At 40.6% G+C, this 27,376-nt stretch overlaps 4 protein-coding genes across 5 annotated transcripts; 2 read left to right on the forward strand and 2 right to left on the reverse strand.

Moving 5' to 3' along the window:
* Nucleotides 1-318: 318 nt before the first annotated feature.
* On the forward strand, nt 319-8,479 carry orc3 (origin recognition complex, subunit 3). The gene is made up of 20 exons (XM_062522660.1): nt 319-464; nt 615-669; nt 2,204-2,301; nt 3,319-3,463; nt 3,547-3,651; nt 4,109-4,272; nt 4,492-4,631; nt 4,775-4,934; nt 5,200-5,313; nt 5,593-5,726; nt 5,969-6,032; nt 6,117-6,233; nt 6,350-6,429; nt 6,515-6,648; nt 6,791-6,876; nt 6,956-7,053; nt 7,166-7,307; nt 7,389-7,505; nt 7,877-7,956; nt 8,220-8,479. Exons 1-20 carry the CDS (start codon nt 441-443, stop codon nt 8,323-8,325), a joined length of 2,163 nt encoding a protein of 720 aa, XP_062378644.1. The 5' UTR covers nt 319-440; the 3' UTR covers nt 8,326-8,479.
* Nucleotides 8,392-11,217, reverse strand: akirin2 (akirin 2). The gene is made up of 5 exons (XM_062522662.1): nt 10,551-11,217; nt 9,666-9,806; nt 9,414-9,563; nt 9,258-9,329; nt 8,392-9,163 (listed from the first exon to the last, which is right to left on the reverse strand). Exons 1-5 carry the CDS (start codon nt 10,720-10,722, stop codon nt 9,153-9,155), a joined length of 546 nt encoding a protein of 181 aa, XP_062378646.1. The 5' UTR covers nt 10,723-11,217; the 3' UTR covers nt 8,392-9,152.
* A 2,494-nt stretch (nt 11,218-13,711) lies between these two features.
* Nucleotides 13,712-18,138, forward strand: LOC134067885 (peptidase M20 domain-containing protein 2-like). 2 transcript variants are annotated; one of them, XM_062523362.1, is made up of 8 exons: nt 13,712-14,224; nt 14,552-14,700; nt 14,789-14,931; nt 15,229-15,383; nt 15,479-15,605; nt 15,909-16,016; nt 16,319-16,490; nt 18,061-18,138. In XM_062523362.1, exons 1-7 carry the CDS (start codon nt 13,811-13,813, stop codon nt 16,453-16,455), a joined length of 1,233 nt encoding a protein of 410 aa, XP_062379346.1. In that variant the 5' UTR covers nt 13,712-13,810; the 3' UTR covers nt 16,456-16,490; nt 18,061-18,138. The 2 variants fall into 2 exon arrangements, with proteins under 2 accessions (XP_062379346.1, XP_062379345.1); XM_062523361.1 differs by lacking the exon at nt 18,061-18,138 and having other exon boundaries at nt 16,319-18,004.
* LOC134067886 (gamma-aminobutyric acid receptor subunit rho-1) lies at nt 17,552-27,247 on the reverse strand. The gene is made up of 10 exons (XM_062523363.1): nt 27,198-27,247; nt 24,870-24,920; nt 24,653-24,759; nt 21,838-21,905; nt 21,491-21,714; nt 20,644-20,726; nt 19,422-19,562; nt 19,170-19,322; nt 18,016-18,212; nt 17,552-17,845 (listed from the first exon to the last, which is right to left on the reverse strand). The coding sequence occupies exons 3-10, from the start codon at nt 24,732-24,734 to the stop codon at nt 17,552-17,554; spliced, it is 1,242 nt and encodes a 413-aa protein (XP_062379347.1). The 5' UTR covers nt 24,735-24,759; nt 24,870-24,920; nt 27,198-27,247.
* Nucleotides 27,248-27,376: the final 129 nt, after the last annotated feature.

Genomic DNA, 27,376 nt, shown 5'->3' on the forward strand with positions numbered 1-27,376 from the left:
TTATCCCAGGCTCAGTTCAGTGGATTTGAAACTAGAATATTAGGATGCCTAGACTGTTTTTAAAATGTTCCATAAGCTACCTAGAATAAGACAAAAAAAAAGTGTAGCAAAAGACATGAAAAAATACATTGGTAAACGAAAGTAGATTTCCCTTTAGGAAAAATGCTTGAAGCTACTTTCGGGGAAGCATGTAACACCTCCTGCATTTTTATCGACACATCAAAATAACCAATCACATCACGCATAGCTTTCTCTTCTCTGATGACGTGCTCAACCGCGGGAAACATACAAGGAAGTAGTGAAACAATGTGAGATCCAGCCAACCCATCGAAGTTGAGCTATTCAGCTTGTTGCAGTAAAGTATTCGGCCTACTTTTGTGAGATAAAGAACAAAGATATTTTGGATACTATCCAACTAACGGACATAGGCTACGCAAGACATGGCCACATCATCTGTGTCAAAGGTAAGTGAAGGGAGTTTAGTCCGGGATTGAACGAGTTAGTTTGGTGGTTTGAACAAACGTTGTCTAACGTTACATTGAATGCAGATAGTGCGCATGGCAATCTGTTAACCATATGTTATTACATACATTCTGTATGTTGTCAATCCACAGGGATGTTTTGTTTTCAAGCCAAGTTCTAAAAAGAAGAAGAAGATTTCTGGTGTAGGTGAGTAGCCTAATATAAAACGTAGTTCATGCACTGCAGTGGAAGAATTGTAGTTGACAGTATTGAACAGTTAGTTGAGACAACTTTCAAGTCAGAGGGTGGGCAAAATGCAATTCCTCTTTCACCGAGGTGAAGTTGCACTGTGTAACATGTTAAGAGAATGTGACAATCTTCAAGTTACATGGCATAGGCAACAATGTAGCGGACAACGTCTACTGTTTTATGAAAAACATGCTTATTTTGATGCCAGCAACATGTCTAGGAAACGTGGGGACAGGTTCAGCAAAAGGTTAGAAAAGTTGTGTAATAAACACACGAAGGAACATTTCACAGCTAATTAGGTTAACTTACACGATCAGATATCAAAAGCATCCATCCTGAGAAGTAAAGATGCAGAGGCAATCACAATTAAACCTGTTTCTCTAAGTCATTGCATGGGCTCAGGAAAACATTCAATAATCATACTCTGTGTGATGCTCCATCCACAAATGTTTGTTAAAACGTTTACCATGCAAAGAGGAAAAAATATTTAGACGTGATCCATATGCAGCCATCTTATCTGAGCCTGAGCTCATATATGGACAGGAGCGAAGAGCAAAATTCTGTCCTGTGGTTAGACCAATAAAAATGCCACATTCTTTTTGGAAATCATGGACTCTGCATCCTGTGGGAGGAGAGGGGCCATTCAAATTGTTATTGCCAGCATCCATGATGGCATTGGATGTACATTAGTGCTAATGGCATGGGTGAAATAGGCTACAATTAATGCAAAATGGTTAAAACAGGTTCTGCAACATCTGTTGTCATTTAGACTCTTTAGGACAGGCCTAGAGTTTTTCTATGCCAAACTGCATTCTGCACATATAACAACAGTATGGCTCCATAGTTAAAGAGTCCAAATGTTAAAATAGCCTGGCTGCAGTTGAAATCTTTGAAATGTAGTGCATCATAGAATTAAAAACATGATTAAGAATCCCCTTGAGCGGCTGAAATTCCATATCAGGAAAGAATGGAACAACATCTAATTCTTAAAACTCCAGCTACTGGTATACTCTGTTCCCAAATGTTTAAAGACTTATGTTAAGGAAGAGCTGATACTGAACAATGGTAAGCATGCCTCTATCTATCCCATCTTTTAAAAAATGTTTTGTTGGCATTGAATTCAAAATGAGCATGATTTTTCATGAAATGGTACAATTCGTTCCTTTCAACATTTGATAAGTTACCTTTGTTGTTTTTAAGTAAAGTATGGGTTTAGGTGGTGTGCAGATGATCACATTCAGACCTCATTTACATTTTGCACAGTGTCCCAACTTTTTTGGGAACAAGTTTGTAAACAAAGGTTATATCTCTGATTCCGAAATCTTGCCGAATGATCTGAAAAATACTGTACCTGAAAACCATGTGGCTAATTGGTAATACAGACTTGGTGAAATTGCCATTATGAGAAAATGTGTTAAGAGGTAATGAAGCTACAACAGTTCAACACTAATAAAAAATAAACACTAACATTTGTACCATGTGTCTTTCGCAGAAGACTATTTCATTGAAGGTAGTGATGACGGAGAAAAAGCAAAAGTGCGGTTTGGCATCTGTCAGAGGCTTTTGGACATGACGAAATCTGAGACTGAGGTAAGCATGACCCTGTCTTTCCACAGTTCCTAATCAAAAAGACTATTCTCTTCACAGTCTTTTGATTGTACTCTGGCTAAAGTAGTATAAATTTTTTGTTCTTTTTATTCAGGTTTTGGATATTTAAAAACGTGTCCTATTGCACTTGTAACTGTGGCCAGTTAGTAGGCCTAATTAGGTGTGAGATGGCTGTTCAATTTAGTTCAGTGCTGGCTCTGAGACTCCTATCACGAGTCTGTTGTGAGTTCTTTTGTTTTGCTGCTGTTCCTCATCGGCTTGGTGAACTCCACAGTGCCTGTTTTATTTGCAGTGCACAGAAGTGCCACAGTTGCCCATCCTGCTGATGAAGGGGTCTATTTCATCCCCATCTTTGGACAGTTATCAAGTCACTGTGATTAAATTGTGTACAAGGACATTTAGGTCTCTGATGTACATAATGGGTCAAATCTAAGGCCTAACTGTGCGTTCAGACCGCCGCCGACTTGAGCTTCCAAATATTCCGGAAGTCATTCATTTTCAATGGAAGCCGGCTTCTCTCAGCTGCCAGCAGCGACCAATCCGCCGGCGTCGCGTTTTGGGCGTCTTGAGCGACTAGAGAAAGTTGAAAGTGGCTCAACTTTATGGTAATGAGCTATGACGCGGTTCAGCGACCAAACGACCAGCAACTAGCATAGAATGCTACTACATCAGAGCGGCCAAAGCATCCAAGCTTCCCACGGCGTCCTTGACAGGGCGTCCAGAGCGATCTTGGAAGCTCAAGTCGCCGGCGGTGTGCACGTACAGTAAGCCAAAGTTAATTTGATGACTGAAAAACATATTTGCTGATATAATACCATCAATAGGTAAACTCACATGCCATGTGATATTTTGGCTGACTTGCCCATCATTAAGATTATGGCCCTGAATATCTTGTTTGCCTTTTTGTCTTAGTGGTGCGTTTGATAAAGCAATAGCATTATGGCATGCAATAAATAATAGTTTGACATGTTACCAAATCCCAATGTCATGTCCCAACAGATGCTGCAAGATGAGTTAAACAAGAACATCTTGGATAGCCTGCTTGAGTTCATTAAAAAGTGTGCCTCAAACTTTCAGTCACAACTGAATGACTGGGCCTCTGCTATGAGGGCCAGTGAGATCCCCACAGCTGCCTTGGTGCTAGGTAAGGAAGAGAAAGTTGGTGGTGGTATTAATAGATAATTATTATTTATTCTAAAGCACACCTTTCTTTTTCTCCTTAATTAGGGGTGAACGTACCTGATCATGACATGACATTCCAAAGCCTTTCAGATCTCTTGAAGCAGTCTGTGACTCCGTTTGTGGTCTCTGTGCAAGCCAACGAGTGTGCAGGTGTGCTCTTGTTGTTACAAATGCTTTCTTTTTTTGTTTATGTTATCAGTGTGTTTGCAACCAAGGCATCTGTTTCTCAGTATTACCTTACTGAATGCTCATCTTAAGGCTTTCATCCAAAGTTTTAACCCAACTGTTCTTTCTCCACTGTCCCCAAGTCTACTGTCTCCTAATGTGACATGGCTGTGAGCATGCTTTATGATCCATGTTGGGATTTAGAATGAAGTTTCAGGGATTCAAGCATTTTAGAAACCCAGGTCATTCTTTAAAAGCCCCCAAAAATATTTGTAATATAATTTACATATGTATGTCACTTTGGATAAAAGTGTCTGCTAAATAAGTAAATGTACAAGTCAGTGATTTGGGGCATTTGAAGAACCCATCTCATTCGTTAAAAGCCAAATGAAGGCAAAAAGGAAAATTAGTTGATATTTAGCCTTCCCATGGTTCTCCTCAGCTCTAAAGCACCTGATGCAGAAGGTCCTGGAGAGACTCATGGGAGTGGATGTCACCATGGATGATGATGAGGACCATGGAGGTCAGCGCAGTGCTCCTGTCCACCAGAAGAGGGTGCACTGCTCCCTCAGTTCACTCTGCGATTGGTACAGTTCAGTAACCAAGGTAAATGTGATGAAAGGGCTTCCCTTTCTGATGTTCACGTGCATCATATTTAGATTAAGTGGTTTTAAATAGAAATATTTTAAGGGAAAAATTCTATCTATAAACCACAGGACACACACAAAGAAGTACTTGATGCACGTTCAGATACATTAAGTATTGAATTGAGCATCATGATGAATGCTTCATGTGTTTTTTTTGTTTGTCTGTTTGTTTTGACAGAAATTTGCTGTTACATCTCCAGGCAAAAAACGTACTTCCTCAGCCAAAGACATGCTATCTAAGCCACCCATAGTGATAATTTTCAAAGACCTGGAAGCTTTCAGCCCTCGGGTGCTACAAGACTTCATTGTGATCTGCAGGTATTCAGGAACACAACAAAAGCCAAACCCTCTTGTTCATTTACTCAAAGAGCTAGGATTGAAAATGTGTAAGACCTGAAGCTGAAACTCCTCCATTTCCCCCCCCCCCCCCCCCCACACCCTCAAACTGTTTCGCTCTTCAGTCGCTACATCCAGAAGCTTCCTTTAATGTTCATCTTTGGCATCGCCACGTCTCCCAGCACCATCCAGCACATGCTGCCCCACTCTGTGTCCTCTCTGCTCTGCATTGAGCTCTTTCAGTCTCTGTCCTGCACACAACACCTGGCCACGGTCATTGACAAGGTAAACATTGTTGGTAATTTTTGTTCTCCCTTCCTTTTGTTTCGCAAAATGACAGTGGACACTGACTGGCTGACTTCATGCAACTGTCCTTGGTCTTGGAGAGAATTGAATCCTACTGGTTTATAGCTTATCAGATTATAGAGCACAGCATGTGGGAAGCAGCAGTATGCTTTGCGAATGGATACAGGAAATGAAGGATTTTTGACAGCATCAATGCCATGTGTGTTTTGTGCCTGATTTATTCTTTAAATTATTTCTATTTCAGCTTGTTCTGAATCCCCAGTTCCCCTTCAAGCTCACTGGTAAGGTGCTACAGGTGCTAGTGAGCATTTTTCTCTACCATGACTTCTCAGTCCGCAACTTCATTAAGGGCCTTCAGGTGAGTACTGTCTAATAACTTTGTACAAAAGCCAACACAGGCTCCCAAAGTACTTTTTGTTTTACAGTATATAGTTCAGATAACTGGCATACTCAAAATCCCTTCACCATTATTGCTTTATCTTTCTACTCTTCGCTGTAATGTACAGTCAATACATGGCTATGCACCATTCTTGTAGTCCCTGAACAAAACAGATCAGCTATGACCTTTGTTGAACTTGGTTATTTCTCGGCTCTAACCCTAAGTATGTTACATCTGTGATGGCTGTGCCCTGCTCAGCTGGCCTTGGTTGAGCACTTCCACTCCCAGCCACTCAGCAAGCTGTGCTGCCCCAAAAAGGAGGCATTGGCCCATGCCCAGTCACTCAGCCACCAGGATGTGGAGAGGATCCAACAGCTGCCATCCTTTATGAGGTGCGTATGGATGCTATTAAATATTAAGCCCTCCAGTGGGATACTTCAGTGTTACTATTATTCTGTACGTGGTGAGAATAGTTTGACTTTTTTATTGGTTTGTTTTCATGTAATTTGTCAATTTCTGTCAATACACCTACAAAACATGAATGGGAAAACTACATGCCAAAAAAAGACACTTTCATCATTTATGAGCATGATTGCCACCCCCTCTCACACAGGCACTATTTTTTTCTTCTTAGGTATGTGGAAAATCAGGAGCCACAAAAGCAAGTTGAGTTGCTGACCAATGATGAGTGTGTAAAGGTAACTGAATGCCTCTCCATTAATGGCATAGTTGTTTTAAAACTGCTCAGAATACTGATATTATTTGCTTTGGAATCATTTCAGGAAGTGTGTCAGACTTTGCTGAAAGCTCTCAGGAAGTATCACAAGAACTACTACCCCATCGTCAGATGTCTTCATACTTTGACATCCTCTTTACCCAAATACCCCTTGGGAAAACAGGTACAGTTAGGCTAAAAGAAAGGAGGGAAGTAATTATGGCACAGATAAAATGTCTGATGCAGCAAATCACCTCGACCGGTTTGGCGCTCTATATAGATTGGTTCTGTTGTTTTCAGATCAGAGAGCTACACATATCCTGTTTGGAGAAGAATATTTGGGAGACTGAAGAATACAACTCTGCAATGCAGCTACTTAAGTAAGACATTGTAGTAATATAGGGTGCGTTGGGTGTGACACAATGTGAATACATCATAGATGTGACTAATTTTATCCTTTCTCAGAATGATGGCCAAAGATGAGCTTGTTGCCGTTTTGCAGAAGTGTGAGGTCATTCTGAGTTCGAGCAAGTCAAAGAAAATGAAGGCTGCACTTGGACAGTTTCAGAACTACTTAGCAAAGTTCGATCAACTTGACAGTATGTTTACATTGGTTTCATGTACATTGACTGCTTGCCTGTTCATAATCTTCAATTGTATACTTGCTATCAACAATTTTCTACAACTTTGCATCAAAATTACCAGTCAAGCTACAGTTTACATTTATCTTTTCTCTGTTAGAGCTGTCGGCAGAGGAGCTAATCCAAGAGGCTGTTTCACCAGAAAAGGATCTTCATAAAAAAACAGACCTTTTCCAGCTTCAGAAGGTAATTTAGAATGTGTAGTATGGTAGCAGTAGGTGTCAGCCTTTTTACGTGAGACTCATCATGTTCTGTATTTCATTAGACTCTTCTAGAGATGAAGGAATCGAGAAGAACCAAGAAGATGACTCCTTTTGAGGTCCTCCGAAATCAAATTCTGGAATTTATTGACAGTCTTGTAAGGTAGGGAGATTACATACATTTGCCATACTGTGTCTAACAGTACCATTTAAGAATTGCAGTAAAGCTTGCATGTTCTTGTGATACAATGGATTTGTATTCTATGCATTTGTAGAGTGCACCTGGTTCCACCTGAGACACAGCCGTTGAATGAGGTTTGCTATTATGGTTCCTCTGGGGTCCTACGGAGGCATCTCAATGCTACCCCTCGTACCTCTATTCAGACTGCCCTCAGTCATCCCTACTACTACCTACAGGTAAACCAAGCATATGCATGTGTGCCAATTGTAAGTCTTTGCACCCGTACAGTTGGTTGATGGGAATGTGTTCTTGTACAGCATGAAGGTCTGAAGACGGAGAGTGGGGCAGTCTCAAATGCAGCTCCAGACATCTGCATTGTGTACAAACTCCACCTTGAGTGTGGGAGACTAATTAACCTTTTTGACTGGCTGGAGGTAGGTTTGATCCAAAACTTTAATTCTTCTAATCAAGTGACCTGTTTTAGTGTTGATATGCCTTAAACTATGTAATTACTCTAAACAGGGTTCTCACTCAAATGTAAAGTTCCATGACTATATCCTGAATTTTACAACATACCAACCGATGATTTCAGACCAACTGCACGGCGTTCAAAAACCAAGTTTTTAAACTGCTACACAAAATTCCCTGATACTCCATGACTATACCCCAAAAATGATTATTTCCTGACTTTCCATGTCTGGAATACTGTCAAATGTTCACATTCCAGAAATTCCATGACCTGTGGGAACCCTGTCTGAAACATGACATGCCAGAAAAGTAACTTTTTCCCCCCCTCCCCACAAAGGCTTACTCCACAGTTGTCAGTGCAGCGGAGGGTAAAGATCCTGATTCCAGTGACTATGGCAAAGTGAATGAACTAAAGCAGTATCCTTTCTTTAAACTATGCAGTGTTTTACCTTAGGCCATATTTGATTTATAGATAAAACTGGCATTACTATTTTAAAGTGTATGGTTTGATTATCTCAGATCTGTACTCACGACATGAGTCAGTTTTCCTGCTAAACACCACTGTCTTAGTAATGTTCTGGTCCATTTATTATAGTGACTGAAATGTTTGCTTTAGACCTAGTTTGTGAATATTCAGGCATGCCTTCTACCAGTAATGTTCCTTAATCACTTGTTTCAAGTGCTCGATTCATCCAAGCAGTGTCAGAACTTGAGTTCTTGGGATTTGTGAAGTCCACCAAGATGAAAACTGACCATGTTGCACGGCTGACTTGGGGAGGCTGCTAAGCTGTTCTATAGTTCCATTTTGTCAGAGGACTCAAGGCAAATAATGACAAGTGCGGGGTTGAAGTCTGTATTAAAAAGTTTTATTGTTTACATTTCAACTATGTAAGCAGGAAAAAATGAACAGGATAAAGATCAAAATAAATATGAGATGGTATTGTGTGATTTGGTGATGTTTTCTAGTAGTTGCTTATGTGTTACAGTACAACATATTTAAGGCTCACACTACCCAAAACAGCAATCCTCAATCTTCACTGCTGTTACTTAAGTGAGACTTTCAAATATTGAGAGCAACCACGGGCTTGAACCAAAACTGGCCCACACACAATACTTGTTTCTATGTTACAAACTATGTATTGCCCTTTATTTGGAAAAAAAAAGGAAAAAAAAAAAAAACACTGACCTGGGATACCTTTCACTTTCTGACCACATCAACCTGTATTCATTAAAAATGGCTGATCAGTAAATGTTACATGGCATTCTGAATAACTTTGATATACAAGTAACAAAAATAATATAAAACACAAAGGATGTGGAATGCCAAGACTAAATAAAATCTGAGAAAAAGGCTTACAGCAAGTGATAGGTAGGCCACTGGTAGAAAAATCAGGAAGGGTCAAAAACATAGCTTTACACCGAGAGGCACCTAAATGCTTAGGAGAGGGTGTATACCACTGACTGAAGCTTTTAAGTAGCCTTTGCCAACAAGTGAAATATGGCACTTTTTATTTGCAATCAAACACAGTCTCTGGCATTGACGTCATCAGAGAATAATTCAAATCAGTCACAGCAGTACATCAGCTTGTGTCCTAGTGGTGGATGGGTCTGTCTCAGGAAACATCTAAGGAGAGAGAACGAGGTGTTACATCCTAATGCAAACTTACTGTTGCCTCCTTGTGTTGCAACTGTGGTGCAAAAAAATAAGAGGTACTTACAACTAGCAGGTTGCTCTTCAAAGCGTCGCATTAACTGATCATGAGTGAACTTCACGAAGGTATCATATTGTTCTGCAAGACAAAATTCTTCCTTTTAGAATGGTGCTCTAAGTTAAACATATCAGAAATGTACCAGCATTAAACTAGAATACTCACCCGCCAGTTTGGAAGTCATCATCTCCTCGTACTCTTCACGAACTTTCTCCTCCCGCTCCTTAATAAGACGCTCACAGATCATGCCCACTTGCCTGAGGGTGAACAGTGGCTGCTCTTTCCTCGATGGGGAGACCGAACCTGAGGATGCGCCTACAAAAATAATAAACAGTATTTTAACATCTTTGTACCTATTCATCAACATGGCCAACAAGTTAAACAGCTGGATAATACGACGAAAGAAACCATACATACCTTGAAGACTGCAGCCATTTAAGATGGACATGCCAGGCTGCGACTCAGGTGAACAGCCATCCGTTGGTTGAAAACTACCGTCAAAATGCTTCCTTTTCTGCATCCTCTTGTATTCTTGCTTAATGTTATGAAGAATTTGCTCTGTGTATAAACAACAGTGGTTATTTAAGAGATCAACGAATCTGCGCCAACTCCCCTCAATAAATTAATTAGCCGGATGAATAACCAAGAGCTACATGGCATGTTTACAACTAACGTTACTATTACTCCTAATATTTAGCACCGTAACCTCCCCATCGGCTATTACATACATTAATCTATAAAAAAGCAACCCCAGTTCTGAAATACGTCACGTTAAATGACTGGCCTGAGAGTCAAAAGCGAAAGAATGTCTTCCAAGTTACTTGCAGGCTTTAACAGCTAAGTTAGGCCAACTTGGACAAATGTAATCGTACCTATCTTAACCTCAGACAATGGACATACTTAAACATAGACAGATCACTTGACAGCGGCTGTAACCCTAACATAATCCTACAGTAATTTGGAAGATACAAGTTAACAATTAACGTGGATGAACTACGTTAACGTTACCCAAAGTCAGCTAATGAGGTAACGTTAAATAAGATAGCTAACGTTAGTTGAGGCCCTGTCTCTACGCTTAACACAAATGTGGTTCGCTATGATAACGTAGTTAGGCATGCCAAGGTAGTCAGAACACCAGTTGGCAACATTGTAATCGTACATTTTGTGTTATTGATACACTTTAACTACTAATCATTGAGGATAACAACTAAACGCTAACCCAGCGTTTCGAGTAGGTTAACTGAAACACAACCACACTAGAGCATTAGCAAGCTATGCTAACTTAGTTGACTAGCTACCAACCTGTTGTAAGTTTAGAGGAGACTTCTCCGAATGGAGAGGGTTCATTTCGAAGGTATTTCCTCGGTGAAGACGACGATGGCGATACTGGAATACACCTCCTCCGTTTAGGTGATGCAGGATTCATCAAAGGATCGAAATCCATTGTCCTTTTCAGAGTAGCTCCACACGCCATAACGTTGGTTAGCTAGCTAGGACAGGCCCAAGAGCACTAAAAAGCAAAAACGCCTTGCGTAGTTGTTCCTTTCCCAATAAAATCTACCTTAGGAGATGATTGAGTCCATCCAGTTAGAAACTATCGATTCACACCACCAAGTTTTCCCAGATTGTCGGACCTTGGCTAGCGTGTTGTGAGCTGGCCAAACGACTAACGTGTTCGAATGCCAACTTCACACAGTAACCTGCCTCGCTAGCTACCGTTAACTAAGATAATGCTAACGTTAATGTTAGCTTACGAAAACTCCTCTTAATCCCACGAAAATAACAGAAGGCGGTCAAGCTACGTCCACCTGTATTGCCCCCTACTTTTCTTCACTAACGAATCTCCTGGCGATCGACCTTTTTATCGATCTAGCAGCCGATGGCGATAAGCCGACGAAGATTTTCAGAGAACAATTTTTGTTTTGGACGTCAACATAGCTCCACCGTTTCCTGCGTTTTGATGACGTAAATTTGAACTGATGGGCATGCGCAAATCATTTTTTCTGGTAGTTGTAGTCCGACTGGCTCAGGTCCTTTATGATTAGTCGTAGATAATTATGCCTAATTTAGGCTACTGCATTTGAAGGAAATTGTTTCAATTATGGTCTATTGTAAGTCTGCCGTTGAAAACGTAATATCTGCAAGATCCGTTGTCATCCACGAGGCTAATGTACCATTAGATCTGACCATTAACACACCATAGACCTAGCCTATATCTTGGCTTGCAGCTTTTTTTTTTTTTTTTTTTTTTAAACCTACCATTGGATGGCAGTTTTTGCCATATTTCTGTCGCTTTGGCGTTACTGATTAAGCTTTAAAAACGTAGTGTTATTGATGGCATCATGTCGATATTATCTGGTCAATTTGTCTGTGATCTGTTAGGCCTATGGGCAGCATTTCTGATACATGTTACTACAATAAAATAGTATTTTGTCATTTGTATTGTATTGAGTTGAAGAAAATGAGTTTGTAGGCTATGTTATATCAAAATACTTATACTATTGGTGTGTATTTTTGTATGATGATATGCAAGCACGAAATAATGCATGCAATGGTACTAACCTAAGCTAGGTCCACACTACCACGCCAAATTTCGTTTTTGTTTCACTTGATGTGGTGTGGCACGACTCTGATGTTGTCCAAACAGTGCAAGTCACATGGAATCCTTTATCAGTTCTGGGATTTGGGCTATTTCCATGTGGTCTAACTCCGATACAGGTCTGATGTTTTGCAATGGGACTTGTAGGCCTAGTCTGAACAGTTATTTAGGAAGAATTCATGCAACTTTTACATTCTTTATCAACAATCGTCAGTATTTTGCGGTGGCAGAATTCCAAACAATTCAGTGGAGCTGTGTGTTATCACATCCCTTGGTGGAAATGAAAGAGCTACAAGAGAAGTCAGTCAGCTGGGTTAGGTGTGTGCTCTGTGAGTGTTCGTTTGTTGTTTTGCTCTTTTAGGTCAGTTCAGGATCTGTCACCAGTCCTCACTAGAAATCTAATATTGGGCATATTTAATAAAACAATGTGAACAATCACACATAAAAAATAAAACAAATCAGAATTGAGCATTAAGACCGCTGTGAACCTAGCCTTATGCCAAACAGACACTGTACAATTTTGAACTGATTTTAGTCCAGAATCAGATAGATCTGACCAAATTGTTTAATTCTGGTCTGATTCGTTGAGTAGTTTTAACATGCTCACTATGCATGTGGTGTGTCTGTACATTTTTGTTGGCTGTGTAAGACAGGCCTGTAGTAAACTGTGAGAACATTAATTGTGAGTACATGTTGTGCACAGTGTCTGGCTTACATGGGACAAGTCTATTCTCTGTCTGCTCAGTAGACCATTTACTTTCCTTTGCTGGAATTGATCAACAGGCTTCATCAACAACATCTAAATATCAAACTATAGAATGTGGTTGTCCTTAAAGGCATCAAGCAAAGAGACCTTTGAACTTTTGAACTGTTTTGGAATTTCTGACGTATTGCCTACATGGCTTTGAGTTTTAATAGGCTAAATGTTTAAGAAATAAATGTGGCATTTTTTCCTTTGATACATGGTGTAGCAACTGTATTTTGTAGTTTATTTCGGTCCAATGAGGGCAGTCTATTTGGCATTTTACTTTGAATGTAATTGGATGTATTTTGCCATGCATCCCTGCATATGTCATTGTCTATGATCTATGATCATTAGACCTACTCATATGATAACATCCACCAAATAGCTGAACTCATTTTCGACAGCCCTAATGTTGATTGTAGACTACACAGTACCCCTAGAGGCCTACATTCAGCCTCCTAATCCAACCACATGCAATTTCTCAGGTAATTAGGGCTAGATAATTTTGGTTTGTTTCCAATGAAGACATCATGTCCCCCAAATGTCGACTTAATTTGTTGTCAATCTGACTTTTAGTTTAATAACTCCAAGCTTAAAGGGATGGATTTGCCAATTAAGGCTCAAGGCTTCTTACTCCACTCTTCTCTTTTTACATTATAGTAAAAGTGTCCGACTCCTTAACTAATTAGATGTAAAAAAAAAAAAAAAAAAAGAGTGCTCATTTCTCTCTCTTTCACACACACACACACACACACACACACACACACACACACACACACACACACACACACACACACACACACACACACACACACACACACACACACACACACACACACACACACACACACAGACACACACACACACACACACACACACACACGTAGCCTACGCTATAGGCTCCAAAACTTGAAAACACAAAGATAAGCCAAGCTTCGATCTCACAGATTGAATCAAAGTCCTTTCAGTGCTACTCAAACTCCTGAACAGCAGATGTCGCCAAAATAACCAGACGGCTTTAAAATGCCGAGGAAAATATGATAGCCTGCACCAAAGAAGAAGACGAAGAGAGGTTTCAATTGGCTGGAGCTTCAGAGCATGTAAACATTTAACAAAACAAACTGCTGAGGCTGCGTCCATGACCGCAAAGTTATGAAGTTAGGCTATCCCAAGTAGTGCTGCTATCCATTGTGCGGCTGGTGCCAAATCGTTGGTGGCATGTCGTCTCTTTGCAGTAACGTTGTGCAAAAATTGAAACAGGACATCGTCAGCATTGTGGACGAGGCAAAATTCAAACTGCAAACTCTTAGTCATGAGATATGGAGCTGTCCGGAGCTCGCATACCAGGAGAAACAGTCGCATGACACGCTCATACTTTTTTTTTCAAATGAGTCTGGATGGATTGTTGAAAGTCATTTCATTTTAGAAACAGCATTCCGAGCAACGGCGGGTCCATTCGGTGGAAAGGAAGGCGACCCAGTCGTAAATGTTGGATTTTTGTGTGAATATGACGCATTGCCAAGCATTGGTCACGCCTGCGGACACAACCTGATCGCAGAGGTCGGAGCTGCTGCAGCTCTAGGGCTAAAAAGTTCACTTGAGCGTGAGCCCAACTGTCCAGTGCGTGTAACGGTAGGCTATGGCGACCTTTGTCACTTTTACATTAGTAGCCTATACGAAACATAGGCCTAACTTTTATGTGATGGTTGGGCCACGAAATTAAAATGTTCAGTCGAAATTTCTGACTCTGAATTTCATGGGATAGCCCTACCTCACCATTTTCAAACTTGAAGTAGGCCTACAGTCAGTGTGTGTGTCTGTCTGTCTGTCTGTCTGTCTGTCTGTCTGTGTGTGTGTGTGTGTCTGTGTGTATGTGTGTCTGATTGTCTGTGTGTCTGTGTGTCTGTGTCATGACCTTATGTATGGGTATGAGTTTGCAATGTGCTGTCTGTGTGATAGGTTACTGTACTTGGTACCCCAGCTGAGGAGGATGGAGGGGGTAAGGTAGACCTGATCCTGGCAGGTGCTTTCAAAGACATGGACGTTGTCTTCATGGCCCACCCCGCGCAGGAAGATGCATCCTTCAGCCCGTGCATCGCCATCACAGAGTGAGTAGGCTAAGGCTAGCTTTACATCACAATAGTCAAAGGATTTGCGATGCACTGTAATCATAATTAGACGCTGTGTAATTTTTAGCTGCACGGTGAAGTACCACGGCAAAGCCTCCCATGCGGCCGCCTACCCTTGGGAAGGGATTAACGCACTGGATGCTGCTGTGCTGGCGTATAACAACCTTGCTGTGCTGAGGCAGCAGCTCAAGCCCGAATGGAGACTTCATGGTAAGCAGTGATCCTCTGTCCATTTCCTTTCACTTCTTATTCATTAAGTTTAGTCTTGTAGTAAATAAAGTGCTGAAATCACACCTTTTTTTAAATCTAGGATCACAGTGTTGGAAGACAAGGGAATTAAATTAGTCAGTGATGGGAATGAAAATAGTCAGGGATGAGTTGATTGATAATTAAATGACGTAATTTACATTAAGCAGCTCCTTATGTAATGCATCATTAAAATATTGTAAAGGACGCTCATCTTGAAAATTATTTCATCCTTTCAGCGTGTATTTCTCTCCTGTGTAGGAATCATCAAACATGGTGGAGAGAAGCCTAACATCATCCCAGACTACACGGAGCTTGAGTTTTATCTTCGCACTCCATTGTACAAAGATCTCTCTGAGCTCAAAGTCAAAGCAGAGGCTTGCTTCAGATCTGCCGCCCTGGCCACTGGTTGCCAAGTAAGCTGACAGCTTAAAAAAAAAAAAATACAGGTATATTTTTGCAAGATAGCAACAGTGTGTCTCTTAATATCTGTTAAATACTCTTTTTACAGGTGGAAATAACTTACCCAAATCATGCATATTCCAATATTCTTCAAAACACTACACTGGAAAACCTCTACAAGGAAAATGGGAAGGCACTTGGAATGGAGTTTAAGGAAGTCTCAAACCATTTTGCAGGTAAGACATTTTAAAAAGTTTGCCTTAACAACCAATCACTATAGTAAAGGAATCAACACTGTTTATAATGTGCATATATTGTCCATTTAGTTACAAGATGGTTTGATACACACAATTTATACACACTGGTTTACAGTTTATTAATTACAACATATTCAAGTATTTTATCTACATTAAATGTACACAACATTATATCTTCTTATGTTTGCATGTACCTGCCTTTGATATTGAGCAGAATCCTAGAATACTTTGAAAGTATATCAGTAGAATCGCAATTTCTAAAGTAGATAACAATTTTGATAGGGTCCACCGACTTTGGAAACGTGTCTTTTGTGGTCCCTGGAATACACCCCTTCTTTCACATTGGATCCCAGGCTCTAAATCACACTGCACAGTACACAGAAGCTGCAGGTAATTCTGAGCCACAACGTGGAATCATTTCAATTCAGTTGTTTTATGGCAAGAGTGAAAGTAAACAGACAGAGCTAGATATGTTACATTTATGTTAAATTGATTAGTCAATTAATGTTAATGTAGGCCATGAATTTTTATGCCAAATGGCCTAACTTGTTACCGCCTGTTGACATCATAACACCATCATCAATATAATAATAATAATGATAATGATAATAATAATAATAATATGTTGTGATGAATTTCAATTCATCACAAATCTTCTGACAAGAAATAATGAACCACCAAAAATGTCTCAGGTGCAGAGAAGGCCCAAATGTACACCCTTCGCACGGCCAAAGCATTGGCCATGACCGCTGTTGATGTCCTGTTCGGGCCAGACCTGCTTCAGAGGGTGAAGGATGAGTTTGCTCAGGCCAAACTGAAGCAGGAGTGAAGACTTGTGCCGGCCCACATATTAGGGAAAGGAAGGTAAATCTTCATCTCAGACAAACCTCTCCACTCGTCCTTCCTCCAATGCTTTGATAAAAATGTACTGTATTGAAATGCTCAATTTAAATAATGACAAAGGCCATGGATGCATTTTAAAGGCATAATTATAGGTTTTTCCATCACATCAAAACATCACAACAGCTTTCCGAAAACGCTATATTTATTGACTACTTCTACTCTGCAAAAAAGCTTTTCAAGTGTAAAAATGCTTACCATGTTATGTTATGGATAATTGTCTGTCCGTAACCACTATACACTACTGATGTCTCAAAGTGTCACATCATTAGCATACGGAGTAGTAGTTGTTGGTGTATGAAAATACATGTACATGTAGCACACAATTAAATTTTTAAGACAAGTAATTTATGGTAGTAGAGTGAAACATAAAATGTCTACCTGGTTTCATTCAGAATGAATGAACTGACTATCTTAACAAGTGGTTTACACAACAGAACTCTTTGTCATGTACTGTATCCTGCTTCAGCATTCATAAAATGAACATCCCCGTCACAGTCTGTCCATGGCACCATTGCATGAAGCCATTTCAGGTTTCCTGTGTAGCCAGTTAAACAAAGTGCATTATGCACAAATGACACCACAGGTTATTTTGAAACCTGAGTTGTCGTTTTGCGTCCCACAAGCATGATGCATGGATCCAGGTCCTTTATTTCTACTGACATTATATATACATAAAATAGTAAAGGTACTCCTTGATTTTAGAGAAAAAAAATAGTACAGAAAATGTGCTGTTCAAGAAGGTTTGTAATCTCTGAAGAACAGTATAGTACATTTGTAAATGTCTTCTTTTGAAATGAATAAAGAAGGCAATACCGTATAAAGTAGTATTCGTCTTCAGCCGGACATGGCGCTAAACGTCTTTCAAAAGTATCCAATTTTCTGGAGAGGCAAAAAAAGGATGACGTAAAGAGACTTCCCTCTCTCTTGAAGGACACAGTGTTGTTCAGAATAACGTTGTGCTCCACAGACAGCATGTTTTTGCACAGGGCAATGGTCCACCCCATCCCTGGCAGAACAAATCTTTATGAGTAGATGGACCAGTAGACGATGTTGAAGAGGGTGTAGGCACCAGGAAAGACCACTCTTGAGTACTTGTCTATGGCATGCGTGTCGATCCAGATGTTAACGTAGTTCCTGGAACTCTTCACCTGGCTGGTGGTCTGATTGTCCCCCAGAGTGAACTGGGCTAAAATCCTCTCCTGGCGCCCGCCATTCTCGGGCATCCCGTAGGTCCCCGTGTTGTTTGGGTCCACATCACTGTAGCTCGGGTTCATCATCATGTCATCGGGGTTTGCTATGCCACACGTACAGGGTAGCTGTAAAACAATGCAAATAAACACTGGTTTCTGTGATCCGTGAATGCATATTTTATGGCAAAACAAATGTGCAGTTATGTGCAATTGCTATGATTTTGTTCATGTGAACAAACATAGGCGGCGGGGAATGGTAGCTGGCACTGTGTACAATAAACACTGTTAATTCTCACCCGATCTCTGAGTTTTCTCTCTCTCCGTTCTTGTACTGTCGATAGGTAATTCACAGCTGCGTACTCTATCACAGAAAGGAAGACGAATACAAAGCTGACCCATAGGTAAATGTCCACTGCTTTGATGTAGGAGACTCGGGGCATGGAGGCGTTGACACCAGTGATGATGGTTGACATGGTTAGCACAGTCGTTATTCCTGAGAGAAACAGCATGCATATAATATAGAAACTGGAAAGTAAACACAGCTTTGACATCTGACATTTTTGGATTTAAACACAAATGTTCATGTCTTGTATGGGAAGTGGTAATGGACTTAAACGGAGGTAGATCTGAATGTTTTATGTGGATTTTAATCAAAACTAGATATGACGTCTAGATTTGCTTTACAAAATGACAACCCCCTGAATATATGCAACCCTTCTATGCATTCTGGTATGGAGTAGCCTAAAAATAGTTCATAAAACTTAAGCCTGTTATATTCACATAGCAGGCACAGGACACAGGCTGCAGAGAGAAGGTTGAATGGTCTGGTGGTTTGAGCGCAGCAGTGAAGCAGAACTAAGAACTAAATGTAGGCTACCTCTTGAGCTATTGCATGGATTTGCTACTCCACCATGCAACAGCCTACCGGTACACATTCAATTTTAAGCAAAGAGTTACACAGGTTTACTCTAGGTTTGTGGTGTCCGGTTGGTTAAGAAGAACTTTGGTCATCACATGACCATGACATCTGCAAGGTATACAAACCAGTCCACGGAGCTCATGACCTTCTCTTTCCTACTATCACCTTGATCTTGAGACATTTTTGAATTAGTATATTACCAAAATCATCTGAGACAGGCCTGGACTCTCTGTTCTCATCCGTGTGTCAGATGAATTGGCTAGCCTACGTTTTCTGGATTTGGGTTTCTCCCCTTACATGTAGTTCTGCTGTAGTTGACTACTGTCCTGTGTGAATGTGTGAATTATCCCTATTTGTGTTCCAATACCGGTATGTATGGGATCTTTGACTCTCTTTAAAACTTTTAAGTTTAGAATATTTTGTAATCACACAAAAAAAAAACCCTATAAGTTTAGGCTTTCCCTGTACATAGCATCCGAGTATTTTGAATTGTTCACATTGGATGTTAGGATGTGCTCGGGACCATCCTACCCAGAGGTACCCTGGCAGGCACAGCTCTGCGATCGATCCAGAAGGACACCCAGGACAGCATGACCATCAGGGTTGCAGGAAAATAGGTCTGAAGTAGGAAGAAGAAGATGTGCCGTCGCAGGGTGAAATGGATGTAGAGACGATTATACCAGCCTGGGAAGGACAATGGAAGAGTAAGGAACTGCATAGGACTCTCAGGAAGAGGCCCGTTAGATACCAAGACTTCCTGATATTTTAGAACTTGCCGGTCACCTGTGCTGCTGTAGAAGGCTAGCTTTGTGGTGGTGTGGAACTTCTGGATAAGGAACTGGGACAGAGAGATGCGTTCATCTGTGTTCAGAGACTCATTGCCCTTCTTCCAGTAGAGCATGAGATCATCATCAGTGTACGCGTCTGAAAAGAGAGAATAGAAGGCATTGAATTTCGAAGAAAAAAACATCTTGAAATACAACCTCAAGTCAGAAAAGGTTGGGACGTTGTGTAAAATAAAATCAGAATGTAATAAACTGCAAATCTCGCAAAAAGAACACAGACAACATGTTAAAATGTACAAATTTGAGTATTTCTTGGAAAATATGTTAATTTTGAATTTTGCACCAGCAACACATTTCAAAAAAAGTTAGGACGGGGCTAACAAAATTCGGCAAAAGTTGTGTAATGATAAAGAAAATAAAAGGAAGAATGTTTCACCACTAATTAGGGTAATTGGCAACATAATTGGGTATGAAAAAAGCATCCCAGAGAGGCAGAGTCTCCTAGAAGTAAAGATGTAGGGGCATTCATCACTCTGTGTAAACCTGTGTGGACAAATGAAACAATGTAATTTTGGCATTAGTGCCTACAGCATCGTGCACATCTGGCAATGTTTTTAGGCAATGATTTTTTGTCCAGTGAAGAACTTGAATATTTTAGGAAAACAATGGCAAAAAGATTTCTGCACATATTTAAACAGTATTTATCCATAGAGGAAGAGTCCAGGTGCTAAAATGGCCTGTCTGCAGTCTGGATCTATCGAATTAGGTGCAATATGGAATGAAAAACATGATTACCAATGCCTCATACTGTTGAGCAACTGAAATCCTAAATCGGGCAGGAATGGGACAACATTTAACTCTCAAAACTAGCAACTTATCTTCCCAGTTCCTAAACATTTACGACGTTTTGTTAAGTGAAGAGATGAAGCAGCACAATGGTAAACATTCCCTCTCCCAACGTTTTTTGAAACATGTTGCTGGCATGAAATTGAAAACGATCATATATTTTCCATGAAATAGTCATAACTGTCATTTTCAACATTTGATATGTCATCCATATCCTTTTTGCTGCTAAATTTGGGGTTACAATATTTGTATATTATCACATTCTGTTTTTCTTTGCATTTTACACCATGTCCAAACTTTTTCTGATTTGGGTTATGTTGTATGTAGAGGATGTTCTGAATGGATAAGATGATTTATGGTATGCTTGTCCTCACAGCTTTCGATCTCCAGTGAGCATGTTTGTGTGTCCAGAGGAAAACGACTCAGGTCCATGTTGCACATGGCAGTTACTGTGACCCTAAAAAAAAAACAAAATATTGTTGCGAATTTTTTTCACAGTTGAAGTGAAATGTGTAGTTCCAAGTGCTGTGAGAAGAAATCCCTTGCATTTTCAAGTTGACGTCACTGAAATCCCTTTAGCTAGCATAGCCAACTGATTTTCCTTAACAGCAGCACATAAGCTGTCTGCTGTGTGCTCTATAATCATATTCATGCTGTGAGCGAAGCGTTAACATTCTGCATTTATGAAATGTTTTTGCTTTGCTATAGCTTCTGTGCTCTTGACATTTGTTACGGTGTGTTTGACATTTGGACTGTGGTGTCCCCTCCAGCCATCAGCTGTGTGATTTATTTCATTTAATCCGTCTGCTGAACAACATTGGCAGGAGATGACATATTTTGCTGTTTCTGTTGATTACAACACGATTTAGCCCATCTACCCTGTTTGCAGGCGACATGGCACAGTTAGAAAAAGATATCCACTACCACATTTTTTCCAGAAAGTTGTTTTGAGTGTTTGCATCTAAACATGAAGACAACAGCAGTCAGGCGACTGCAGACTTTTGCCCCTATATTAAGGACAACAAAGTGAAAAGAAATCCTGCTTCTGAATCCTAATGCTCTCTGTCTATCATCAACATTTGGAGTAAATCTGACCCTGTACTTTTACATGAGTGAATCCATACAAAGATGGACGGACTGTCTTTTCTCTGTCCCCCCTCTGCACACTGTTGGGGGCGAGGGTAATCATGCTGCACCATAGGACTGGTCAGGAGTATTCACCTCAGGCTGTAGAGGACATTGCCATCAGGATACACCCGAAGCATGACATTATCTGTGGTGGTGTCATGGATGAAGGATCTCTTTGAGTGGACGAAGAACATATCCGGCACCCAGATCTTCTTGACCAACCTGCTGTCAAAGGTCAAACTCTGATTGTTGGTGCTGGGGAAAGACAGGCGTTCGTCCTTCCAGTAGTGCCTTAGATATAGGGTCATGGTGAAGTCCTGATGGAGAGTTAGATTGAAGAGAATAGATGGTATGAGTCAGATGGCTGGCAAGAAACTGTTTTTTTTTTCTGGGGATTTAGTATTTGGTGTTTATCTGATGGAAGTTGAAAGTGTACTTACCATATCCACTTCAGATATGGTGTCAAGGCTCTCAACCTGTACATCAACACCTACTGGAATAGGAGGTCCTAGCACAAGAGAAACAAGTAACATAGAATACAAATAGAAAACAAATATCCTGAAATACTACAATGTCAGTACCAATAGTGAAGAGATATCACCAGCAAAATAATAATGGTGTTAACATAAAAAAACAACAACAACAAAAACATACATTCTAACTTGAGGATGAATAAGGTTGATCAGTGTCAGATGTATATTTTCATATGCAAAAATATACCCAGCTTTATGTGCATTTTTGATTCTGGAAGTTTCAGGGAAGCGGCTGGATTTGCAGTTGCTCTTGCCACAGGATTTCTGTCCTATTTTTGCCTGCACGCTTCAGCGTCTTTCGTCAGACGTAAATACAATTAGGTCACAATGGATCAAAGTTGTGGTTGCGTCTGACATCTGGATTCCCTCCCAGTTTTATTTTTTTTGCACAGCATCCTTTCTTTTGTTGGCAGGAGTGGCCATTGGAAATTAAAGCAAAAGAAACCCTAAAGGGTCATTCTCGGTGTCATGTGTTCTGCAGATTAGATGCTCAAACTGATATTATTTATTTAGCGTGGTCTCTGAGCAACACACAGAATTCCTTTTTTTCCAGGAAAAAAAAGCTCAAGCCCACTATTTTCTTTGTGTGAAGAGCTCAGCACAACATACTAAAATAAACTAGGCTTGCTGTTTTTTTGTGTGTATTAGTATAGAGCACAAATTCCAATTCTGAATATTTTTGTGTATACGTATTAACACCGTGTCCAACAACCTGCTTGTCATTTTTGCTCTCATCGTGCGTTCCGAACGGAACATATTTGTCACATGTTATCCGTAAATTTGAAATGGACTGCACACAACACATCTGGAGTCTGTGCGAACACACAGGATCATGAGGGCCTGTATTCTAATCCTCGGCTTTGTAAAGCCCCGGCCAGCAGACCTCTACTGCATTATCATGAAACCAGCAAACAAATCGAGAACGCTCTGTTCGCCCAGAGGACGTTCCATCGGCATGAGGAACATTTGTGTCTTGAACATTTGTGACACTAGTGACCCTTCGGTCACTCTTAGGTCACTCTTCGAACACTGCAGTGTTCTTTTTTTTTCTTTTGCTTTATCCTCCTGACCACTTGCTGCATCGGTTTATCCCTCTATCTCCCCCGTCTATTGTCTGTCTATCCATTCTGTACATTCATCCATCCATCATGTCATAATTCCACTCATCCATGAAGAATGGTGCGGTGGGGAAATTAAAATGATGCTGACCTTCCACCAAGAGAACAAGACCAAAGCCTTTATATTTGTATAAATACGCAATTGTTCATGTCAGTATACTGCCATTCCTATTTGATTCTGTTTGCTTATTCGTTTGACATTCTGTTCTATCCTGTTCTCTTCTATTTGTAACATATCTTCAAAACATTAACATAATGAATATTGTTGAATTATTATGGTTAATTACAATATACAATATACAATACTACGACATTTACTTTACATTATACATACATGCATATTTTTCTTCCAGTGGGGATAATTGGGGGAAATATTTGCATAAGAGTGTTAGAGATTATTACTTTTGGAATGGGCCACATCTGCACTATGTATTTGAAAGGCATCAAGAGTATGCATAGAACCAAATAGACCACGCTGCCTGGCAGATCTCAGGCTTGTTTGATATGAATAGCATTAAATTAGCTACAGAGGCAGCTCGTATTATACAGTGTATACATTGTGTATTTTCTCTTTGATCGTTCTAGGACACCTACAGTTGAGTTGAGTTTGAGTTGTTGCTCGATTTGGAGTGTTAACATTGCATAACATCATCATGCCCATACATTTGATTGAATTTACTGTTGTGCAATTACATGAAAGCCGCCAGTGAATGATTTGTAGGCATTATTTATTGCTTTCTGCAATTATGATCTCGGTTGTCATACTGTCTGTTTAGATCAGCAACTATAGTGCATTGCTTTCCCTTCCCTTCCCCTCCTTGGGTAGCATAGCCACACTTTATGGATCCTGACCTGGACATCTCAAATTGGCTGCATAAGACTGAACAAGTGTAGTTTGATTTAACTCTGAATTTCCTTCCAGTTTGGAACTCATTCAGTATTCTCCTTTATCAAGGTGCCCACAAGCATCACACATCATTGTGCTTTTATTAGACATTAGACAAGACCAAAGAGCTGGAGAATCAATTTGAAAATCAGTCAGCCAACATGACTTTGATTATAAAGTTTTAAATGCTGGACTGATGGTTATATTATTACAGGCGATATTAGGTTTACCCATCCATAAGACACAAATACTCTTCATAAGCAAAGAGCATCAGTTGGGTTGTGTAATTGTAAACACGATCATGGTTTAGGTGTCCATATTGATGCCAAAGGCAAGGTGTATTTGTAGGCTGCTCACTGTTGTTCACAAGCCATATTTTCAGTTGTTCAGTGAGGTATTTAGACCGGACAGACACCAGACTGAACAGATCCTTTACCTCCTTCTACCACCTTCTCATTCAAGTACACTTTGACTAGTTCTTATGCCTTTTGCACTCTCATCCTCTGGTAATAGTATTAATTAATGTAGTGTTTTGCTACATTACAGACAAACGATCCGGTGTGTCTTTTGGATAAGCTAGTTTCTGATTGGAGCCAAAGGTTCTGGCAGGGAACAGAGGAGATAGATATGCAGGTTTCCAGCCTGAGCTGCCGGGCGAAATCCAAATACGCCGGAAGTTCAGGCAGGGTTCACCCAGCCGACAGAAATGTGACATTACCTCCAAATGCTGGTCGCATAGAGAAGTCATGGTCGTCTATTCTTAACAGTTGTTCTGACTTTGTCACTGGTGATTTTGTCATGTCTGGACTCCTTCTGAAGATTGGGCTGACATATAAAAAGAACAACATTTTAAAAAAATCTGAACAAAACTTTAAAAGCTAGAATACGTAGATCATGTGGTTTCATTCAGGATTCAGAGAAAATGAGAATCTGACCTGCCAGTTTTATGAGGCACTCCTTCTGTTTTCGATGTCTCTCTTCTTGATCTATAGAAGTACAGTCAGAGGGGAGAAAGATTATTTTGGTAACCACCTGAGTAACATGACATAGCACAAGTTTTCCAATAGTTTTGAGACTTTTCAACGTAAAGGTTCAAAAACATGTTTTGCTATGTTGTGTTGAGACAAACAACTTCTGCCTCTTTTTTACCACAGTCTCTCCTCTCAAAGCAATAATATGAACTGAAATAGAATGAACATTTAATATTTTGTCATATGTTGACTGACAGTATGTCTTTTTAGTTAATTTGAGTTAATTTGAGCAGTATGTACAGGATTTCATCCTCTTGGATGGTTGTGTGTATATGATATTATATGTCCAATGATCATTCTTTAGGCTTATATTCAAATGCCACATCACAGACCTGTTGAACATGAAGCTTTTCATCCTACTCCATTTGAATCTATATCAGCGAACATTTTAGGCCGATTAAGTTTTTTCCCCCTCTCATCAGGATATTTTAGGCCGATTAGTTTTAATTTTTTATCTTCATGTGTTGGTCATACATATATGGCAGATGTTCTCACAGAAATGTGACAGTGCCCTGTCATTTTTTGGTGACCGTAATGGGTTTTGTAAAGGCCCTCTGAAATGGCCATTATTGTGAGCCATCCTCCAAACTTCCAGAGGCATTTTGGTCCCATGCAAGAGGCGATGCTAGTGGGTTTGTCTTTTGTTAGCGAGTGCTAAGTAGGTCACCGTAGATGAATTTGAAAACCCAAAATGGATTAATGTTGGCACAAAAGAGTGAGTGCACGCGTTGACTCGCAGCCACGCGGCGTGGTCACTGTGGCACAAAGTGACATTTGATATTATCTACCGTGACAATGGCGGGGCGCTAGGCCAGAGTGGGCTTGATGGCTGCTACTTCTCTCTGTCCGCCCCAGCAGCTGGTTGCTAATCCGCTTGGCAGAAAGGTCTTTTCAATCCTTTTCCCTGGCCCAGAGAACAGACTGTCTGTCTGCCTGAATCCCTGTGTTTCCTTCACGTTCCACGCCACTGCGAAACGCCACAGGTCACGGTCACGGGAAATTGTCATCCCCGTGACCTGTGATGGCGTTTGACGCTCTGCAATGTGTTGCCTCGAGCGTTGGCATCTAGGCAGATAGACCTGGCTGCACAAGTTTCAAAGTCAGGGAAGGCCAACAGTTTATTCTTTTTTTTTGGCTATGCTCCATTGTTTATGCCTTTGCTGCCAGAATCCCAGCTGAATGTAGAATATCATACCCTCAGTCACCCATTCTGTTAAGTTAACAATGGGGAAACCCTTTACATTGGGGAGCACCAACTGCTTGGACAGGCCTACTGGACATGTCAGCAAGGTTCCGCTATTTTTGGGTTTTTAGTTCTGTCTGTTCTAAAAGGATGCCACAGTCCCCATCACATGTGCCATATGCTGTCTCATCACTACATCTTAGCAGGATTATGTGAGAGGAGCCATTAGGGCACATTAAGAAAGCAGGAGTCGCTCAGCGTTGGCACCGGTGTCAATTGTATCATGTCATTTGAGTGGGGGGGATTTTGGAGTCTGGTAATGAGTTTTGGCCTAAATGGTAGCATGTTGATACTATTAAAAAGGAATATGAGAGCGGTCATGACCTGAACTGGTTTGGCACAGAGAAGTAGTTCACTGGTTGTTACGTGACGTGTGTCTGACATTTTGACTTACAATGCCTGCGAGCATAGTTTTGCTACCCTAGTTTTGCGCATAGTTTTGTTTTTGTTTTTTAAGTCTGTTGAAATATCTCTTCAACCTTTTTCGAGGAACTAATATCTAGTGCCAGTGTATCCTCGTATGAATTTGCAGCTCACCCAGATCAAGGCGGCATCTGCATGCCACTCTCGAACGAAAGTAGGTCTCTATTTGTATGCACAAACGGATTTCCTTTACATATTACGGGTCTCTGTTATGCCCTGAGAGAATTCACGGTAATCGGACAGGGTTCACCCCGTAACCTCTATGCACAGCAGATGAGCTCTACACAGCTCATCACAGTAGGGCAAATCAAGCCCACAATGCCAAATCATTTGCAATATTTTTGGACATGACATCCATTGACTCGGCTAACTGGAACATTCAACTGGAAGTTCACTTTATTTCTGGGAGCCACAAGTTTTTTGGAAAAAAGATTACTGTTTACGAGAACAACCTCAAATGACTGGTACAACAAAACCAGGTCAACGCCGTGTAAGCCTCCTCACAAGCAACTTTTGTCTACGTCCTGTCCGAGTGTGGTGCCTAGGCAACAAGATGGTCACTCTACCTGCTTTGTCTGTAGGTATCCAGCTTATGGCCCCTGTGACGCGCCGTGACTCCCAGTAGACACATACAGATCAGCACAAGGACAGCCTCCATCTGCATGATGCCCCTACCCCACACGTGCCAAAAGAGACCCCCCAAAAAAAGCACACGCTCTCAAGCACACACAAGACAAAAGAAAAA

This window comes from Sardina pilchardus, chromosome 20, assembly GCF_963854185.1.
Source record: "Sardina pilchardus chromosome 20, fSarPil1.1, whole genome shotgun sequence".
Lineage (NCBI taxonomy): Eukaryota > Metazoa > Chordata > Actinopteri > Clupeiformes > Clupeidae > Sardina > Sardina pilchardus.

Coding starts and splice junctions, on each gene's coding strand:
- akirin2 (XM_062522662.1), bottom strand. CDS start 10,722: ATGGCGTGTGGAGCTACTCTGAAAAGGACAATGGATTTCGATCCTTTG. Junction 9,564..9,665: donor AAATGGCTGCAGTCTTCAAG/GTATGTATGGTT, acceptor TTATTTTTGTAG/GCGCATCCTCAGGTTCGGTC. Junction 9,330..9,413: donor GATGACTTCCAAACTGGCGG/GTGAGTATTCTA, acceptor TTTGTCTTGCAG/AACAATATGATACCTTCGTG.
- LOC134067885 (XM_062523362.1), top strand. CDS start 13,811: ATGTCGTCTCTTTGCAGTAACGTTGTGCAAAAATTGAAACAGGACATC. Junction 14,701..14,788: donor CCGTGCATCGCCATCACAGA/GTGAGTAGGCTA, acceptor TGTAATTTTTAG/CTGCACGGTGAAGTACCACG. Junction 14,932..15,228: donor GCCCGAATGGAGACTTCATG/GTAAGCAGTGAT, acceptor TCTCCTGTGTAG/GAATCATCAAACATGGTGGA.
- orc3 (XM_062522660.1), top strand. CDS start 441: ATGGCCACATCATCTGTGTCAAAG. Junction 3,464..3,546: donor CACAGCTGCCTTGGTGCTAG/GTAAGGAAGAGA, acceptor CTCCTTAATTAG/GGGTGAACGTACCTGATCAT. Junction 3,652..4,108: donor GCAAGCCAACGAGTGTGCAG/GTGTGCTCTTGT, acceptor GGTTCTCCTCAG/CTCTAAAGCACCTGATGCAG.
- LOC134067886 (XM_062523363.1), bottom strand. CDS start 24,734: ATGACAAAATCACCAGTGACAAAGTCAGAACAACTGTTAAGAATAGAC. Junction 20,727..21,490: donor AATGTCCTCTACAGCCTGAG/GTGAATACTCCT, acceptor TTTTTTTTTTAG/GGTCACAGTAACTGCCATGT. Junction 19,563..20,643: donor CTCACTGGAGATCGAAAGCT/GTGAGGACAAGC, acceptor CTCTCTTTTCAG/ACGCGTACACTGATGATGAT.